We start from the raw sequence: 18,812 nt of genomic DNA, 5'->3' as shown, positions 1-18,812 counted from the left end.
TCGCAACAATTCCTCGCCGACTTCGCTTCACAACACCACCAAAACCAACAACACTCCGGGCTTCCCCTCCTCAACACCTCGCCCTCAATGATGCACGTACCACACGCCCACCAACTAGACCACTCGGCCCACACAAACAACCTCTCCCCCTTCCCCGACCTAGCCAGCGACTTCAACAACGCCTTCTGGAACCTCGAAGCCATGGGCCTCGGTCCAAACGCCACAACTAATAACTTCTTCGATCCAATGAGTAGTTACTTTGTGCCCTTCAACGTTGAGCCTCCTCCACAACACAGTCTGGGCGACGATGGCGTTTTCGCGCCTGGACCAGAGACGTATGGCTTTGCGCTCGGGGCGGGCACACCGGTCGATTTGGATATGATGCATGGATGCGGTAACGGTGGTGCTGGCAGAGTACATAGAGGTAGTGTGAGTGGCGGACGACCAGGCATGGAAAGACGGGGCACAGGGCTTGGTTAAACCAGATGAAATGCTATTTTGTTGCAAAATCCTAGGATAGATGGGCGATGGTTAAATGCGGTATTATTTAATGAAGAGGGTGTTGTCTTGATAGAAAGGGGATATGCTTGTACGAGTCGGCGTTTGTATGGTGGTGTCGACATGGGAAGCTGTACATAGAGTATGATTATGTATTATCTGAGCGCCGGCTGTATTTGTAGCTATGGAAGCGCTGTTTATATTGAATTATTGGTATGTTACTGTGTGTTTGCTTTGGTGTATACAGATTTGTAGTTGTGGGACGAGTGTGGAGTGTATATGCGGCTGGGGTATGTACACGTTCAAGATTGTGAGTGAGATGCTGCAAGAGAAGAGGGTGATAGATGATGTTGCAGTCGGAATACTAGAGCATGCCTGCCCATCCTTTCAGCGTGTCAAGACTCCCACATGCCACTGCCCACAACCAGCTCGTCAATGCCAGCGTACACGCCCTTGTCCACACAGAGTAGCCCCAACTCCAAAAACGCAAAAATACGTGGAGTCACCCTGACTCAACCCAGAATCGAACGTGGGGCAAAAACTTGCAAAAAAAGAATGGGTCGCCTACTACCCACTACCAATCTCACTCGGATAACCGAGTAGCGGGATTAAGCATTGTCTTTGGCTGCTGCTGGTTAGTACGGAGAAAGTTGAATACTAGAGTAGATATACATGGCCTAAATGTCAAAAGTGAATACATTGTGTTGTGGGCATTTGCTGAGAGGTAAATACCGTGTTGTCTGGTGGCAACGGTAAGCGAGACGTAAACAAAGTAAACAGCGAGAAGCGCGCAGTGACTTACTTAAGTGAGGCAAAAAAGACTGAACCTACAGAGTTTCGAACGAGGGCAAAAAGAATGGGTCACCTACTACAAAAAGATGTGGTCGCCTACTACTCACCCCCAACTCGTATGCTGATAACCGGACCGATGTTTTTAGGTGTGTTTGGCTGCTGCTGGGTAGTATAAAGAAAGTTGAATATTGGAGTAGATATAGTCGAGTTATGTGTTGAAAGGTGAATACCGTTGTTTTGTGAAGAAGGTAAACACCGGCTGTTTGACAACTTCAACGTCACGGTTGATTGGCCTGCACTCCTACATTGTAGGTTCAGGTGAGAGACATGTTACTGGCGGTGAAATTGACGGTGAAGCGCAATTGAGCGTTTGCTGTGTCGGCTGCCAACGAAATGCCTGTATATCTTTCCAACGCCTCGTCACTTCATTCTCTTACCATCACACTCTTCTATCAAAGCAAATACCTCGAGCACATCAACGACATAGAAGACCACAAAATCATCATTCTGCAGATGCATGGAAGGCACTTTGAAGCCTACATTGAACGTAGCATGGACGAAAAAGCCATCTACGAGGCTTTGCAGATCGTCTTGAGCTCCGAGCTCGACAACAACCTCGACGGCAACCAGTGCATCATCTACGACTCGGTGCGCAATCGAAGAGCGCGCCTTCACTACGACGAGATGAACCCCAACATCATCTACACCGTCGAGCCCACCTTTTCGCACGTTCACGGCTCCAAGGCCGGCTCCGGTGCGGCGCGCAAGACTACCCACAACATCTCCCATATCATCCAAAATTGGGAGCTACAGGATGCCGACGACATCTTCTCGCCCGAAATCACACCGCGTCAGGAAGAGGGTAGCTATGATCGCCGCAGCCGCCGCCCCCTCCTCCATCCTCTCGATTGGGGCAGGTCATTCACGGACAAACTGCGGGCACTGAGCTTCAAGAGCCAAGGCCGGCATTTGGAGGCTGTTGAGCTCGTACAGGCTGAGGGGAATGCGCGCTGCGAGGGTGACGAGTCCGAGGTGCTGGAAGCAGTCAATGCAGATATTGTGGCTGCTACAGCCAAGTGGGCGAAGAATATGGAGCAAGAGGGAGTGGATGTTGGCGACGACAAGAACGGAAAGGGTGTCCTGCGTGGGGGTGTGAAGGAGGATGTGGAGGATACAGAGGATGGGGGTGGGCATGTTGGGTGGGCTTATGAGCAAGATGGCAGCTTCAAGATTGGAACTCACTTCCGCTAGATAGTGCATACGAGACGCTGATGGATACATTGGTGTGGTAGACAGGACAATGTATAGTAGAAATCCAGTGAACGTGTTCTGGCACATATCAAGCTCCTTACCATGTCATCTCAGTTCTTTGATGTAGTATCGACAGTGTATGTAAGTTGACTCATTGTATACATATATTGCGGTGCTTTCAGTGCCCTCGCGACCCATGGGTCGCTCCCAATGGGCTCGCGCCTATTGGTGTTTAGTTGTGTGTGTGTGTTGTTTTGGTACCAAACCTTTATCGTAGACCAGAACTCAGGCTTAGCAGCTCGAGCTCTAAAAAACTCGTCTTTTACCGCATTTCGCATATGACATGGAGGGTGTCAACCTGTATCGATCTCTATCTATAGCTTTCTCTTTTTCAACTCGCGGAAACTTCACATGAAATACATATATTCAGGAGGATTTGCAAGGAAAGTTGATACAACGGAAAGAATGTAGTCGCCCGGGTGGCATGAAATACTTAACATACTAGTGTATAACAGCCACTATATACGCCAGATACGCTGAGTAGAAGTATGAGTAGTGAGGAAGATTTGCAAGGGAAGCTGATACAGTAGAAAGAGTTTAGCCACCTGGGTGACATGAAATACTTTACATGCTGGTGTAAAAATGCCACTGTATACGCCAGATACGTTGAGTGGTGAGGATGAACTGCAAGGAAAGCTGAAGCAGTGAAAAGAGTGTAGTCATCCGGGTGACGTGAAATACCTGACATACTGGTATGTCACCCGCCACCACCGTGATGACCAACTTGCGCGATACCAAAACCCAGTGTAGTGGTGGTTCAACCGGCTGCCTGCGTCATGGAATCGGTTATGGCTAGCGTGAATTGACGCGTAGGAAAGCGGGACCCCGATCAACACGGCTACTGCAGCCCAAACATGGGCCCAGCGCAACGACTATCAACAACTACGTGCTCGGGCTCCATGGAGTGCCTTCCTCGCCAACATGTCCTCCCGTACCGTGCCGCCAATGAAGTCGCTGTCCACAGCTGATCGCCGCTCTGTCAATGCCAACCACACGACTTCGCGACCCCGCGTCGCTTCTGGCGAGGAAATCGACCGTCGCAGCACCACAACAGCACCGCATGCGAGGACAAAGTCGGCCTCTATGCGCGCACCTCAAGCCGGCTCAGGTGAGCGGCGCACTGAGAAGAAAGAGGTGCGGGAGCGCGAGACGGAGACACGGCGCACGAGGAGTCCGTTGAAGCATTCGAGTGAGAGTCGGAATGCTCGAACCCGCGCCGAGAAACAAGCGCGAGACATTGAGAGACCGTCTCGGAGCGCCGCCTCGCAAAAGTCGGAGCAGGAACCCCAGCCGCCATGGGAGCCCCAAGCCTCTCTAATACCACACACGACCGCCCCACTCGCTACCCGCATCTCTATTCCTCCTCTAGCCTCTACTGCTCCCGTGTCGCTGCAACCTACACCACTCGCACAACTGTCATTAGAGGCCCAGGAGAGGGCCATATTGGAGGATCTCTTGTTCGTGTTTATGGGCTTTGAGGGACAGTACATTCGATTCAGCGATGTTTACAATCCACATGAAGAGAAAGAGCGCTTGGTCGGGCCACAGTTTCGGCTGATGCCAGGCTTGGATCCTAGTCTGAGAGACCTGACCAAATCGATGCTGAAGACGGCCACACACTACATAGCTATAGAGACCTGTGTTGAGGTTCTGAGCAGGGAAGAGTACGGTGCGGTGAACCATTCTTTGTGCGCTGCGGTACGCCGGTTACTAAAGGATTACCTTACACTTGTTGCCCAACTCGAGCACCAGCTGCTGACAAACGACTCCTTTACCCTCCACGTACTGAACCTACACACCAAACAAACGAGTCATATGCTTTTCCAGCTCTATACGACAGGGATTGAACTGCTGAAGGCGAACGGCATCTTGGAGGATGAGAAAGATGAGGATTCCGCCGACGACGACAGCAACGACTTCGAAAACATTCTGGAATCGCTGCGGGAGGGTGGAAACACAACCAAGAAGCTATGCAAGGGTGGCAGCGTGCTGGGACTCATCACCAAGCGACTATCGTCAATGTCAGGCGATCCTGCAGCGCGGACATTACTGACCACGTTACTCCGAGAAGCTAGCAGACCGTACATGGCTATGTTGAACGAGTGGCTACATCACGGAGGAATAAAGGACCCACATTCCGAGTTCCTCATTAAAGAGCAAAGGAGTATCAAGCGCGAACGGTTAGACCAAGACTATACTGATGAGTACTGGGAGAAGAGATATACCATACGCGATGCGCTTGTACCACCACAGCTCGAAGCAGTCAAAGACAAAGTCCTTTTAGCGGGGAAATACCTTAACGTGGTTCGCGAGTGCGGCGGCGTCGACGTTAGCAAAGTTGTGCAGGATGCGCCAACAAGCTTCGATGACCCACGCTTCTTGGACAATGTCAATGCCTCATACGCCTACGCAAACTCCTCGCTCCTCAACCTGCTACTGACAACACACCAACTACCCGCTCGGTTACGCTCGCTAAAGCACTACTTCTTCCTCGATCGATCCGATTTTTTCACATACTTCCTCGAAATGAGCGAGCTCGAGCTTAAGAAGCCAGCGAAGCACGTTAATGTCGGCAAGCTGCAATCTCTGCTCGATCTCGCCACTCGTCACGCTGGATCAGTCGCTGTAGAAGATCCATACAAGGAGGATATCAAGGTTCAAATCAATGACACTGGACTTACGAATTGGCTCATGAAGATTGTCAATGTCCAGGGTCTTGATCAAGATGCCGCGACTGCTGGTCTATCCACATACACCCCCGCAAACTCAGCGCCCATTACCGACGATACTAACATTACCGGTTACCAAGCGCTAGTTTTCGACTATGCGATGCCGTTCCCGCTGTCACTCGTAGTCAGCAGAGTCACACTCACCCGATATCAGCTGTTATTCCGATACCTACTCAGCCTGAAACACCTCGAGACCGATCTCGCAAAGTGCTGGGGCGAACAAGGCAAGAACGCAGCCTGGAAACATCGCTCAAAGAACCCGCGTATCGAACAGTGGAAACGCCGAGCCTGGACACTTCGCGCCCGTATGCTCGTCTTCGTACAACAACTCACATACTACTGCACCTCGGAAGTCATTGAGCCCAATTGGACATCATTGATGTCGCGCATAAGTGAGGAGAAGCAAGACACAAAAGGCCGAGCAAAGACGGCAGAGGAAGAAGGCACCGCTCCCCAAGTGAAGCGAACAGTGGACGAACTAATGCAAGACCACGTTGACTTTCTTGCTACTTGTTTGAAAGAGTGCATGCTTACTAACAGTAAGCTGCTCCGAGTAAGTCCCCGCAACACTCATCCACCCACTCCCCACACTAACACCTACCTAGATCAACAACAAAATAATGTCAACATGCAGCATGTTCGCCTCCTTCACCTACTCTCTCTCCCGCTACCTCGTAACCGGCGATCCAGACCTCGTCGCCCAAGTAAACGCCTCCTTCGCCCCTCCACCCCCCTCCAAATCCTCCTCCTCGAAACCATCAGCCCCCGTCCCAGCCCTCCTATCAGCAACCCACCGCCCCACCACGCACTTTGTCTACGACCCCCAGCGCGTAGACAAAATGTTTGACATGCTGGCCAAGTACGAGGAGAACTTTACACGGCATCTTAAGATTTTGCTGGATACGTTGAATTATTTGGCGGCGACTGAGACTGTGGTTTTCTTGAGTTTGTGTGCGAGGTTGACGAGTGCGGGCGAGGGGTTGAGTGGGTTTCAGGTGCCCATGGGTATGGAGGGTGTTGTTTAGGACTGTGATTTGGGGGTAGTAGTGAAGAGGTGGTGGAGGTTGGGAGGCCTTTTTTTAACTTTGTGTGTTTGGTTGGTCTAGTATTTGGGGGTTTGATGGTTCTGTAAGGCGCTGTTTGAGCGATACCATAGTCATTTTTTCGGAATGACATGAATTATGACTCAGTAAAGTTTTTTATTCTTCTTCTTCTCATTGTATCAAGGAGGTAGTGGTTGAACCCAAAATCGAACCGATACTACTCTATGATCAAATCAAGTCTACACCATCTATTCTACCTAATAAGTCTTAAATGGACACCCCTTAGCCTCACTCTCACTCTTCGTCTTCTCCCTCACAATCCTCGTCGTCAACTCCATCAACTGCTCACCCAGCTTCTCATCATTCGCAAGCTCACTCCCCTTCTCCACAATCGCCGGCGGACAAATATACTGCCCACTCCCCTCCGTCTTGGTCGCCGCGAAAACCGTGCTAACAGCGCCTTCAAACTGCGTCTTCTTAAACGGCGCCATACCCACACTCATCGCATAACCCCCGAGCGGATACGCCTCGTGGATCAAATCGACGCTTTGTCGCGTCTCGACGAAACCGGGATGTGTCGCATTGCTCAGGATATTCGGGTGCGAGGACGAGAGGTGGCGGGCTAGGTATTTAGCGTAGAGGATAGTTGCGAGTTTGGTACGACCGTATTGTGCCATGGGACCTAGATCCTGGTTCAATTCCTCTAGGGAAGCGAATTTTGTGTCTTTGGGCGCGTTTTCATGCGCGTTTGAACCGAGTTGCACGATGCGGACTTTGTCTCCTTTTTCAGAGGTCTTCTTCAAGAGGGGCAGGAGGTGCGATGTTAGAACTACGTGGCCCATGTGGTTGAGCGCCATGTGCAGGTCTACGCCGTTGGAGGCGAGTTGGTATGTCATTATGCCTCGGGCGGCGTTGTTGATGAGGATGTCGAGGCGGTCTGTTTTGCTCGCGATTTCAGACGCTGTTTTTGCAACGGCGGCCCAGTCGGAGATGTCGCAGTGGATCCATTTTACGCGCGAGGCTTTTTCCTCGCCCATTTCAGATTTTATCGCGTCGATGGCTGAAGTGGCGATGTCGGAGGAGAGGGAGAGGATGAAGAGTTTGGAGACATTGTGGGAGAGGAGGGTGTGCGTGCATCCGTAGCCAATGCCCTCGGAGCCACCTGTTACGACGGCTACTTTGCCCGTTAGGTCAGGGGTTTCTTCGAGAGAAAATCGCTGGTCTGCTGGGGCGAGGTCATGAGCGTTTGAAACGATTTTGCCGAGGTTTTCGGCGATTGTGTTCTTGACTGTTTGCATGGTTGAAGAGGAGGGGGTTGAGACGGGGCCTTTGAGGCGGTCGGTGTTTGTCTTGTCAGGGGAGGAGGAGTAACTTCGTAGAGATGATAATGAAGATTGAGACAGACGGAGACAAGAAGCGTTAACAAAGCAACAAGAACGAAGGGAACTCGCACACCTAAATAACCGTAAAGACTGCATATCTGGACCTAACAACTAATTGGCCTATGTCACTGTACAGAAGCAGAAGTAGCTACCGATTACTCAGATCCAAGGTCATGGGGGTACGATGGATATGCAACCACATGTCCACAGTGACGTTTGCTTTTTGGACAAAGCAGCCAATGCCATTTTACCTTGATGTCAGCACTTTTAGGGTTCCCGTCCCAGAAAGCGGCGTTCCTGAGACTGTGGAGTTCGATCGGGAGCGAGACCGGATCGACATGTTGTGTATTTAGACATGACGCGTTGATGATGGATGGTGGTGGTCTGGATATGGCGGATTAGTAGGTAGCGGGGATGATAGGAGCTAGTGCCGATTGGGGATAGTTAGTAGTGGAGCTTATCGATACGACACGCGCGACAGCTGTTACTACGACACGTTGTTTGTAGGCGCACACTGAAATTGAGGATTGGAACTGCAAGGTCATCACTTTGCGCATTCCTATTCAGAAAGTACGTTTTCTGTAGCATTGAATATGTGAGAAGTGCATGACAAAGTTCTCTGCGAAGGAGCAGCACACAGGTGAGCATGAGCACTATTGGCAAGAGGAGAGGCCAGTATGATCGGGGTTTCCCTTTTGGTTGTCGTCTTCTGATTATCTACTTTTTCACTGCAATTTATGCAATTCTCACTCTTTCACATTTTCGATCCGTGACTTATCACACGCAACCACAAAGACTAACCCACACCAGAACACACACTTCCCACACAGTCAAAATGACATCCTCCAACAACACCATCCCACCCGATGTAGCCGCCGTCCGCAAACACCGCATGAACGGCGACCTCATAAACGCCTTCAAGCGCCACGTCCCACCTGGCACAACCCCCTACGTTACCGGCATCGGCCTCTACACGCATGTGGAAGGACCCCCCTCACCCGAAGTCTTCCTACACCCACAACCAGAGTTCTTACCTCTATTTCCGGCACCGCCACCATCCCAGCGCACACCGCTTTCCCCCGAAATACAAAGCGTATGGGAAGAACTCTGCGAAGTGATGCACGAAGAAAAGCAAATCATCGGACAAATGGAGTTGAGCCTTGTGGAGTTGCGGAAGAGGTACGAGGGCTTAGATGTACCGGAGGGATCGCACGCGCCGACTCGGGGTGGTGAGACGAGGGTCCGTGGTCTGGTGAGGCAGGATAGTACGACTATAGGGAATGAGAAGGGGTTGGTAAGGCGCCGATCATCTGGTTTGGTGTCGAGTTTGACGACGGGCATGCAGGATGTTAGTATGACAGGGACGGAGGAGCGGAGGAGGAAGTTGCCTCAAGGGACAAAGATTTACGCGCCAGATCCAAGAAAACAAGGACGTTGAGCGTGGGAAGGCAATGGAGTGGGATACTCTGTTAAACAAAGGCCTCTCAAACTTGTATGTCACGCAGAGACAAATAGAGATACAGGTTACTAAAAGAACATTCAATTGCAGAAGCCATGTATGTGGTAGGAACTACAACAAAGAAGAAAAGATGGCAGACGGAAGGCGGAACGCGAGTCGAACAAAACGATGTCGGATCAAATGTCACAACAACTCTTACGCCTCCTCCGCAACCCAACGAATTGTCTCCTTATCGTCTGACAACGGCACAACAGCGCCACATTACCCTCCCGTCGACCGGTGCCGGCGTTGGCCACCATGCACCTCTTGCTTGACAAGCGCGATGGCGAAGATCACGGCCTGCGTGAGCAGCGCGACCTTGACGAGGGAGAAGAAGAGGGTGTTTTGGAAAACTCTTGTGTAGGTTCTGTGATATCTGGCTGTTGCTGAGGTGATTTCAGTGACTTGCATGTTCTAGAGTGATTCAGAACGTATAGTTCCAGAGTTTCACCACTAGTGCGATACTGGACTCTACAGATACCCAAAAGAGTTAGCGTTTCATTCGTCAGTGTAAGCGCGTTCATGAACGTTCTCGGTTAGAATAACCACCAGTTGATATATCTACTGCTCTCACGCGCAGTCTCATACATTTCACCTCCGTTACCTCTCACTCCCCTACTTCATCAACTTGCCCCACAACCGCGGGAATGGAGGAGCGTATCAGGAACCAATTTGAGGAATTGGAAAAAGCAGCACGACTTTTGCGCCTCTCCGAAGACTCGCATGTGGAAAATGAGTCCAGTTTCTTCCAAAACTTGTTCTCTTTCGACAAAGCACATGATGCATACGAAGAGCAGAAGACCACCATCACAAAAGCTCTATCTGATTTCTACACCACCTACCCATACCTCACACACGCCCTCATCTTCTTCATCTTCCTCACAGTCATTCCACTCTTACGCCTGCGTAAACGCAAACGCAACACCACACGACGTCCACTACCGCCCAATGTCATTGCTTCCACCCACCACCAGAAGGTGCCATCGCAATACCCCCCAGGCATGGGAATTGACATAGTAGAAGCAAAGTGGCGCGCTCTGGGTAAGGAACCTTGTCCGATATTTGCACCAAAAGTTAAGGTGGCGGAACAGCCGAGAATTAGGAGGAACCTGTGGGATTTTCCAGAGGACAGCTTGTACAAGGGTAGTGTCACGATTGATACCAACTTTGGGAAACCTGAGGGTGCTTAGATGGACGGAGAATTACTGAGACGCGTGGTACAGGGAGCTGCTAGGACTTGTAGGGCGAATTGTTGTATCTATGTCTGGATGACTTTTGCCATGTCTAATAATTGGTTTGGATTGGCGGCAGCCTAGGCGCTATTCTTTCACTCTACCACCCCAGGGACCATGTGGGAGGGGTACTAGAAACACCCGTCAGTTCACGCGACGCTAGTGTAAATAGGAACACAAACACTGCCTACCTTTCTTCCTCTCTTTCTTCCTCTCTTTCTTCCTCTCTTTCTTCCTCTCTTTCTTAACCAAGTGCGCCGACTCTTTTCTACTCAACCCACCACCCCAGTCACCCACATACTGTCCACAAACTCCCGACACATGCCACCAATATGGCCATCTGGACGCCCCCACGATACCACGAGGCAAGCCCGCTAGAAGTCTACGTCGGCACCACGCTCAACGAGCTCGCAGATCGCTTCTACGACGTCTTCCACGGCACGCTCTTTGAGTACTGGTTCCTAGATCCCAAGGGCCAGCACAACCTTATCGTCATAGCCTCCATGCTCTTCATCGTCCTCTGGTTCGTCTGCATCCAGTATTTCATTCGAAGCACTTTGGCCTCTTCAAACGTCTCTCGCCCATCTTCACCTCGCGCACCCTTCTCTCCTCCCATGGAGCGCCCAGAAACTCCCCCGTACCAACCTCTTCTCCCCACGATGCGACAACTCGCACCCCCAGGCCACCGTCCCACAAATGCCCAACTCAACGTTCCTCCCTTCCATGTCGCGCCGCCCATGGGTCGCCGCACCGGCCGTACCACGAATCCTGGGTACCAGACTCCGTTTAAAGAGAAGCCCGCCGAGGCCAAGATCTTCTCTACTGGAGCGTCTGTATCCAAGATCAACTTCGAAAATGACGACTTTCCTTCTCTAGCTACGGCTACAGGCCGCATGGCTACTTACCGGAAGCTGCATGGTAATGATGGTATGTTGCACCCCGGTGCTACACAGGATGAAGGGAGGATGTAAAGTATAAGAGATAGTTTGCTAATCTGGCTAGAGAGGCGCATTTAGGGTATAGACATTGGTGACGAGTGGGTTGGTGGAAGGAGATGTCGAGGGTTGAGTGGAGCAAAGAGTGAAGAGCGTAGGTGTGGAGTGAGAGAGAATGCTGGAAATGGGGAATTTGCCTATATACAGGGACTTCATGATGAGAGTGCAAGGAGAGGGGATGGTAGTTTGGTGTCCTGCAGTTGGGTTTCATTACTGGCGTAGTATGACTTACTTCCTGCCGTCTTGAATGGCTAAGCGACCGGTCATGTATAGTACAGATACATCTTGACGAACCCTGAAGCCAACATAAGTATATAAAGAAAAGAGTTCCAACGACTCATCTTACCTTAGCAAATCCTCCGTCCTGCCTTACTTGAATTTTACGTCACTAATCAAACACCGCAACGCTATTAACGAGGGAATAAGTGAGAAGTGACTCAGTGATGGCCCACTGTTGACGTCGAATGGGATCCCGCCTCATGACGCTAGGACAAACACATATCCGGTCCGACATCATGTTTCTCTTCATCGTCAAGTTGACGAGTGTTCATACGATTATGACAACATGACAGTCTCTGGGATTGACTTGTATGTTACTGCTGCAAAGACATGAATCGAAAATTCTGTCTCGTGAATGTTTTTTGTTTTGATACAATCTCAGTGTTGTACATATCATCAGCCTCATAATCTGAGGCTCATCCACTTCCATTCAACTATCATATTACAACGTCATCCTATCTTCCGTGAAGTACATCCCTTGCACCGTCTTGTACTCTCTGCGCGGCGTTGGCAACAGCGTCCTTGCTCAAGGAAAAGTGCTGTCCTAGGCGGTCCTACAACATTGTCAACATGGTCCTTGTGTCGCTGTGATGGAAGATTGACTTACCTGCTCAGCACCCATGCCACCTCCAGCCAAGAGCTTAGCCCTTTGCTGACCATCGTATCCCAATCCATACCAGCTAGCGTTCTTCTCTCCGTTTGCGGCAACGCTTCCTGCTGCCTTGATGGCCTTGAAGGCGTCGATGCTGTGTAGAGCTGGGCTAAAGTGGCTGTTGTATCGGTCTTGCTCTGCGCCATCACCCTTGTACATGGCAGCGGCCTTCAAGGCATTGTAGCCACGGTCGCCAATGCTGAGGTGCTCGCTGTAGCGGTCCTGCTCAGCACCAGAGCCGGCGGTCTTGGCTGCGTTCTGGATCTTGTCGACACCTTTGTCGATGCCGCGGCGGATGGCATCGGTGGAGGAGGCGAAATGCTGGCCGTAGCGGTCTTGCTCGGCTGCTGAACCGTATTCTTTTGTGACGTCGAGGTTGACGGGGTGAGTCGCCGCAGCGGACTTTTCTGTGGAGCTGAACCAACCCATTGTGATTTGAATGTGAGAAGTTTTAGATGTGAATGGGTAAAGTTGGAGTGTTGTGCAGAGTTTCAATGGCTTGTGTTGGTGGTGTGAGGTAGAGTAAGAACCAGCTGTGTTATGTTAGGTTGCAGAGCGATGACGTAGGGGCGACCGAATTACGCCAAAATCCTTGTCCGCGTTCCTGATCGTCATAAGGCACATCATAACGTTCATCACTTCGGCCCTTCTTTCCATCGGGTTTCCAGGTTTGCGATTATTCAGCTTATCGCCTCTGCTTTTGTATTCTGGTCTCGCGCTGTTGCGCTCAAATACATGACATGATTTTTGCTTTTTGCAATGCTCCCAGCCTTGCTCAGCAACGCCTTTCTCCTCCCTAATTTCCAATGCAGTTGATTGCGGCACGATTCCAGTAAACAAAAACTTTTAGGCTTCTCCAGCGCGTCTGAGGGTATCGTGGGTATCGTGGGTATCGACGCAGCCTCGCCGAACGTTCATCGCATCGTCTCGCGACAAACGCAAACATGTCAAAGCAGACCACCCTATTACTGTTAGCCAACCTGCACATTGATATACTGGAAGTTCAAAGACATTTTTCTTACCTTCAAATCCCGTAGGTGAGTGAGCTCTAGCCCACCTATCCTTTGCGGCCTCCTCCCCCGTCAATCTTCTGCCAGGCATCAACCAGCGCCAACAGTCGCTCCTTGCTCCAACCCTCTTTCAGTGCCTGCTTGTACTCGGTACATGCTTGCTGGTAGTTCTCAAGGTCGTCAATCTTCAGAAGCTCGTTGGACGCCGAGCGCTTGGGCTTGGGCCCGGGCAGGTGCATGGAGCTCATGGCCGTAGCAATGCTTTCCCTGATCGAAGTGGGCTTGCCGACATTGGCGTCTGTCGGTGTCATGTCTGAAATGAGCTCGCCCTCATCTCTTGTACTGTTGTTGACGGTGCGCAGGGGGTTGGTGAAGCCCAAGTTTTGCAGTGTCTGCCATGATGAGTTCGAACTATGACGTCGAAAATGATTGCTCTCACTTCGTGAGTCTCCTTGGCCGTCAAAGGCTTGCGCGCAGGAATTGGCTTCTTTGGGTCCATTTTTTCTCAACGCGGTTGTGACGTGGTCACCCGGTGTCTGGTCTGCTTGAGTTATAGAGGCTGACATTGCTGTTGCGATGGAAATAGCTTTGGTTGTAGGAGCCAGGAGCCATGGTAATGAAGATGCATCCAAGACACCATTTTCTGTGACGAGGTAGTGGCTGCCGTATGCTACGCCCGTGGAAAGAACACGAGAGCTATCCAGAGCTCTCATGGCGGTCTTCTGCTGATGGAGAGGACTTACAAAAGGAGTTTTTTTGGCGATGGCTGTGTATTGCGTGAAAGAAGTAGTGTGGTGTAGGATCACAGGATTTGGGTCCGCCAACTTATTCTTTTGCTTCCTTCCGTTGTTAAGCTATCGTCGGTGAATGCGCAAGCACATGAGGATGAGAAATCGACATTCACCGGTGAGTAGCACTTCATGACAACAGCAACATCACCCAAGCGGCCACAATGATTATCAAGTGAGGATGAGAGAGGGGCAGGGATACCTGTCATTCAAGCATGCGTATATACCTTCACAGCCTACAATGTACAACTTAGACTTATAGTCACAAAGAAGGGCCTTAAAGCCTATTATACGCATAGCATAAAGCTACAGCAATAAGACATACTATATCACCTACCTACCTTGCTACAAAAAAAGCGTCTATCCTATCTTCTTTCCCCTTCTCCCTCCCCTCTCGCAAAAAAAAAGAATGTTGCAAGTTGCATCGGCCGGGAATCTTTTCAACTGTTAGTTCAACTGCTCACTGTCTCTCAGAATGCTCTGAACTTACCGAACCCGGGGCTAGCCGAAACTGGAATGGCAACGGCTAATTTTACCACTAAACCACCGATGCTGAAAATATTGCTGACCTAACCAGGGGTCGCTGGGAAGAGTGTTAGTCGGGATTCGAATGCAAGGCATTGAAGGGTTGAACTTACAACCTGGAATCTCTTGATTTCGATGTGATCGTAGTCAAGCGCCTTGCCATTGGGCCATTAGGCCGTTGCTTAGTAATGATGAAAGAAATTGGAAATGATAGGTATATGTAGATAAGTTGAAATGAATTGGAAGGCGGTGCTGGCTTTGGAGGGGTGAGAGATGGGTTGGTGGGGTGGGGTCATGTCGGACAGATTTTTTGCTAGTGAGGGGGTTTGATGGTGGGGCTTAAGCATTGCATTTGGTTGAACCGATAATCTCAGAGTGGGGGCATGGCATCGTGACGCTTTTACTTGCGGAATGGGAGGATTAATTGAGTTCTACTTGTAGGTGGATGCATCCTGCCGTTCAGTCATGGGTTGTTGCAGAGTGCTAAGAATCTGGATATCTCAATGCGCGATATAACAGTTTCACAAATTCGCTTACTCACGGATCGTGGCAACAATTGCGATTTAGAGACACACTGGACTTCTTCATGGTAGTTAATCGGAGTTTTGACGGTTATTGTGCAGAGGTGGCGGTAGTACACCTACCAACCTTCGGCTAGTACAGTCAACAATGAATGTATTACCATTCAAGTAAGGGCTGCTGATTTGAGCAGATCTGGTCGCATTGATGAGGACAGAGTCGTCCTTTCTCAATTTAGTAAACCACACCCTGCAATAGTCCGCTCAATAGCAGTGGAACGACTGGTGATGACAGAGTTGTCATGCTGTGAGATGGATGTCAGTGGCATCAACTCAACAGAACACCGGAAAGCTTGACAAAAGTTGGATATTTAGATCAGTCGATTGGTTGATCTCTAAAGGGAGTTCGTGAGCGTCAGAAGCTTACATAAAAAGCTTGAACTCTTTTTCGTGGGTCTTATATGACGCGGGGAAGCAAATCCGCTTGAATGCAATGCGGAACTCCCCATCACGGAAACCAGTGGATCCGATCTCACAGTTGCTTTTCCTGCTAACATGATAATGCCGCCAGCATAGCCCCCAAGGTCTGCGGGTACACTTGTCTGCGATGATCAGTACACCATTCCCGTTACGTACCTAATGCTACAAGCATGCAGGCAGAACCAAGCGCTTCCAGATATCGCGTCTACTGGAAAACTAAGCCGCGACGGGGAAAATGAATAGGACTGTTGCGACGCCATATTTCGAGGTGACCATAGGGTTATTCCTGAATCATGATTGAACGCTAAGTGAACCATAGCGAACTCAGGCCAGGCGAAGGTTTGGGATCATCACTGCACGCGCGGCTGCTACACCCTGTGTACCAAGTAAAACACTCCTGTCAAACTATAAATATAGTCTTACTGCACTGATGGAGATGGAGAGGCTGGGTCCTGCCGGTCTTGAAAAACCATCTCACTCGCACGGTGTCTTATATGCGGAAGTAGCAATATACAATGCGGTTTGAGAAGCCCATGTATGGCAGGGTATGCGAAATTAGAAGAGCATGCAAGAATGCCATGGAAGTTAGTTTTTCAACACCCAAACCAGAGCTCGGCTCCCATCTCGAGCCTCTAGTAGCTCTGACCGCTACCAGCCAGCCATTTTCCTATACTGTTGTTGAGTTGGACTAAAATCGGTTCCCCTTGTTCACTTTAGGAGATTTCATGGCCCAAGGTACGTCTCTAGATGAAGCTTCAGTTACCTTGGAATTTCGCAATCAGTGGGCATCCGGTAGAGGTTGTCTACCAAATCAATGGCCATGGTATGTTGATCTCAGAATCCGATGTATACTGTTGGGACAATTTCCTTAGTAACGGCTAGAACAAGTAGTTGCACGGGAGTTTTTGCCGAACTCCAATCGTTGAAAACAGCCGGGCGATCTGCTATTTTGCTATGACCAGTTTGAAGACACGTGGCTACCCACTAATTGAGCTCGCGGGTTTGTTTGTATCTGAATAGCCCTACTCTTAATGGAATCAGTCGCAAATGGAGTGATACAGTAGGTCTGATAGACCTTTCGGGTTAACTTGCAACCTGTCCTCGCCAACGGCTGTTAACGCTCCGGACTGTAATCGGTTTCGACAGATGAAGGCTGCACATCCCGAGTCTAGTCTCAAAGCTAGCAGGCTTGCATGCTAAGTCTTATTCAACCAGCGACATGTTCCGGTCATCATGGCGACGGTTACCGGGGACGAACGGAGACTGGAATTGCATGTGTCGCGCCCGGCAACGTGGCGGAAGAAGCCGAGAAGCCGAAAAAGATGCACCAAGGCATAGTCTTGGTGTAATCATGTACTGGCCCGACGCAGGGCGGCTCACGGAATCGGTAGTAATTGCAGTAGTCGCCATCTGGGTCGAAAAGCGCGGTTGATAGACCTTTCAGAGGAAGGAGTAACGACAAGCACGATTGGAAGAAGATTTGCAATTGTCGCCTAGCCACAGTCCAGACCGCCGTGTATAAGATACTTTTTTGATTCTCTGAAATACCGTAGATTCGTTGAAGCATGGCCCGGCTGTACCCATTGCTCGTAATTTCCCATAATAGTCTGTGTGACTATGGTGTTTCTCCACAGTCACACGAATTCCGCCATAGTCATCTCGAGGCGGTCTCTTCGACGGCGATGACCGAGAACTGAACAGAGACGCGGCGCATACGGGGCAGTCGGAATCGTCGATCACGGGAGCGTTCGGCCCCAGGCACAGATCGGTGCTTGACGATGATGTTTATGAAAGGGTACCGAGGGTTGGTCTGGAGGTGTCGGACACGGGATGATAAAGTTAGCTTCGCGATGGTTTGTAGCAGAAGTGGTACTGTGCTTATGGGAGGGTGCTGTTGAGCCAGATTAGCGTGCCAAGACCGGCACGTCGCTGGAACCTCCCCGCGACCGTCGTCCAAGCCTCCCTCCTCCTTAGCTCCATAACCACCACTCAACACTGTCTTGCTTTTTGAGAAGCGCGTTTCATCCCGCTAATATGCAGGCATCAGCACTTGCGAGTACGCACCAGATAGGCACGATTTAACTTGATGCGTGAGCGGGCGACCTCGTATTTCATCCCATAGGTCACCGTTCTACGGATTCCCTGCCTATCGAAAATCGCAGTGGCGTTGATCCGCAATGTCTGTTCGCTAATCGGAATATCAAGGGAAAAACAATAGTGTACTCAGCCCCTCTCGACCAAAATCCGGTCTTTATATGCACTACCCAGGAGAAGAGGATTACGCCCCTGCGCAACAGTCTTTGCAACTACCAATCCTTTTTTCCATAACCTTCTCCAATATGCAGTCCAGCGTTACCCTTGCTCGAAGACATAAGCCACCAGCTTGTGAAGTTGTTATTGACGTTGTACATATGGAGAAAGACACGTGCACCCGAATGAGTTGAGGCCTTCTCCACGCGACAGTACCATGACAGCTGTATCAGCTAGCTCACGGGAGCCGACTGCCGGCATATCTATCGGTCATAATTTGTACTGGAGAATTGCTTTCCAAGGAGTAGATCAGTAGTATCTTGACAGTGCTGGTGGGGAAGATAACCACACCCTGAAAAAAAGCACTTTATCGCTAAGATCAAGAAAGCGAAGGCCATGAACCAACCCTGATCAAGCAAAAAAACATCATCACTAGAGTGCCCAGGCGGTATCAGAAGAGACTAGCAGCCCTGCAGCTAAATGACGAATCCAAATGTAGTATCACGGCATAGCCTTCCCCGCTCGCGTACCTTACATGCTCGCAATGACAGCTGGGTTGGACCCGCACAGTGCAGGTGATGCTCCAAGATCACCGTATCTATTCCGGCGAGGAGCCGTGTGCCATGCATGAGCGGTGGCACTGCGGCTCAACGCCATGTTCATGTAGTTACACAGGACGCCCTCTTCTAATCATCCCGGACCTTCTATCACCTTTCCATATCACGCTCCTTTCTTCTCTTCGAACATTTGTCGTTTCATAGCCCGTCTTCTTCGCCCTTCTGGCCGAGTTGCATGAGTTCGTCGAGGAAACATCAAGACATACTGTAGTC

General features: G+C 50.4%; 9 protein-coding genes across 9 annotated transcripts; 6 read left to right on the top strand and 3 right to left on the bottom strand.

Moving 5' to 3' along the window:
* Window positions 1–87: 87 nt before the first annotated feature.
* On the top strand, window positions 88–480 carry PtrM4_097570 (uncharacterized protein; the record flags this gene model as incomplete). Its single annotated transcript, XM_066107228.1, has 1 exon — window positions 88–480. The coding sequence occupies one exon, from the start codon at window positions 88–90 to the stop codon at window positions 478–480; it is 393 nt and encodes a 130-aa protein (XP_065962896.1).
* A 1,203-nt stretch (window positions 481–1,683) lies between these two features.
* PtrM4_097560 (Amelogenin domain containing protein) lies at window positions 1,684–2,541 on the top strand (the record flags this gene model as incomplete). Its single annotated transcript, XM_001933870.1, has 1 exon — window positions 1,684–2,541. The coding sequence occupies one exon, from the start codon at window positions 1,684–1,686 to the stop codon at window positions 2,539–2,541; it is 858 nt and encodes a 285-aa protein (XP_001933905.1).
* A 981-nt stretch (window positions 2,542–3,522) lies between these two features.
* Window positions 3,523–6,355, top strand: PtrM4_097550 (Spc97-Spc98 multi-domain protein; the record flags this gene model as incomplete). Its single annotated transcript, XM_066107227.1, has 3 exons — window positions 3,523–5,883; window positions 5,936–6,034; window positions 6,158–6,355. 3 exons carry the CDS (start codon window positions 3,523–3,525, stop codon window positions 6,353–6,355), a joined length of 2,658 nt encoding a protein of 885 aa, XP_065962895.1.
* Window positions 6,356–6,630: 275 nt separating this feature from the next.
* PtrM4_097540 (FabG, Dehydrogenase with different specificities (related to short-chain alcohol dehydrogenase)) lies at window positions 6,631–7,671 on the bottom strand (the record flags this gene model as incomplete). The annotated part of the gene is made up of 1 exon (XM_001933872.1): window positions 6,631–7,671. The coding sequence occupies one exon, from the start codon at window positions 7,669–7,671 to the stop codon at window positions 6,631–6,633; it is 1,041 nt and encodes a 346-aa protein (XP_001933907.1).
* A 919-nt stretch (window positions 7,672–8,590) lies between these two features.
* On the top strand, window positions 8,591–9,039 carry PtrM4_097530 (uncharacterized protein; the record flags this gene model as incomplete). Its single annotated transcript, XM_066107226.1, has 2 exons — window positions 8,591–8,934; window positions 9,033–9,039. 2 exons carry the CDS (start codon window positions 8,591–8,593, stop codon window positions 9,037–9,039), a joined length of 351 nt encoding a protein of 116 aa, XP_065962894.1.
* An 861-nt stretch (window positions 9,040–9,900) lies between these two features.
* PtrM4_097520 (uncharacterized protein) lies at window positions 9,901–10,443 on the top strand (the record flags this gene model as incomplete). The annotated part of the gene is made up of 1 exon (XM_001933874.2): window positions 9,901–10,443. The coding sequence occupies one exon, from the start codon at window positions 9,901–9,903 to the stop codon at window positions 10,441–10,443; it is 543 nt and encodes a 180-aa protein (XP_001933909.2).
* A 374-nt stretch (window positions 10,444–10,817) lies between these two features.
* PtrM4_097510 (Tymo-45kd-70kd domain containing protein) lies at window positions 10,818–11,456 on the top strand (the record flags this gene model as incomplete). The annotated part of the gene is made up of 1 exon (XM_001933875.1): window positions 10,818–11,456. The coding sequence occupies one exon, from the start codon at window positions 10,818–10,820 to the stop codon at window positions 11,454–11,456; it is 639 nt and encodes a 212-aa protein (XP_001933910.1).
* A 758-nt stretch (window positions 11,457–12,214) lies between these two features.
* PtrM4_097500 (uncharacterized protein) lies at window positions 12,215–12,840 on the bottom strand (the record flags this gene model as incomplete). The annotated part of the gene is made up of 2 exons (XM_001933876.2): window positions 12,215–12,313; window positions 12,367–12,840. 2 exons carry the CDS (start codon window positions 12,838–12,840, stop codon window positions 12,215–12,217), a joined length of 573 nt encoding a protein of 190 aa, XP_001933911.1.
* A 628-nt stretch (window positions 12,841–13,468) lies between these two features.
* PtrM4_097490 (uncharacterized protein) lies at window positions 13,469–14,134 on the bottom strand (the record flags this gene model as incomplete). Its single annotated transcript, XM_066107225.1, has 1 exon — window positions 13,469–14,134. One exon carries the CDS (start codon window positions 14,132–14,134, stop codon window positions 13,469–13,471), a length of 666 nt encoding a protein of 221 aa, XP_065962893.1.
* Between the last annotated feature and the right edge of the window lie 4,678 nt (window positions 14,135–18,812).

This window comes from Pyrenophora tritici-repentis, chromosome 4 (assembly GCF_003171515.1).
Source record: "Pyrenophora tritici-repentis strain M4 chromosome 4, whole genome shotgun sequence".
In the NCBI taxonomy this organism is placed as follows: Eukaryota; Fungi; Ascomycota; class Dothideomycetes; order Pleosporales; family Pleosporaceae; genus Pyrenophora; species Pyrenophora tritici-repentis.
This window is presented reverse-complemented; position numbering and strand designations above follow the sequence as displayed.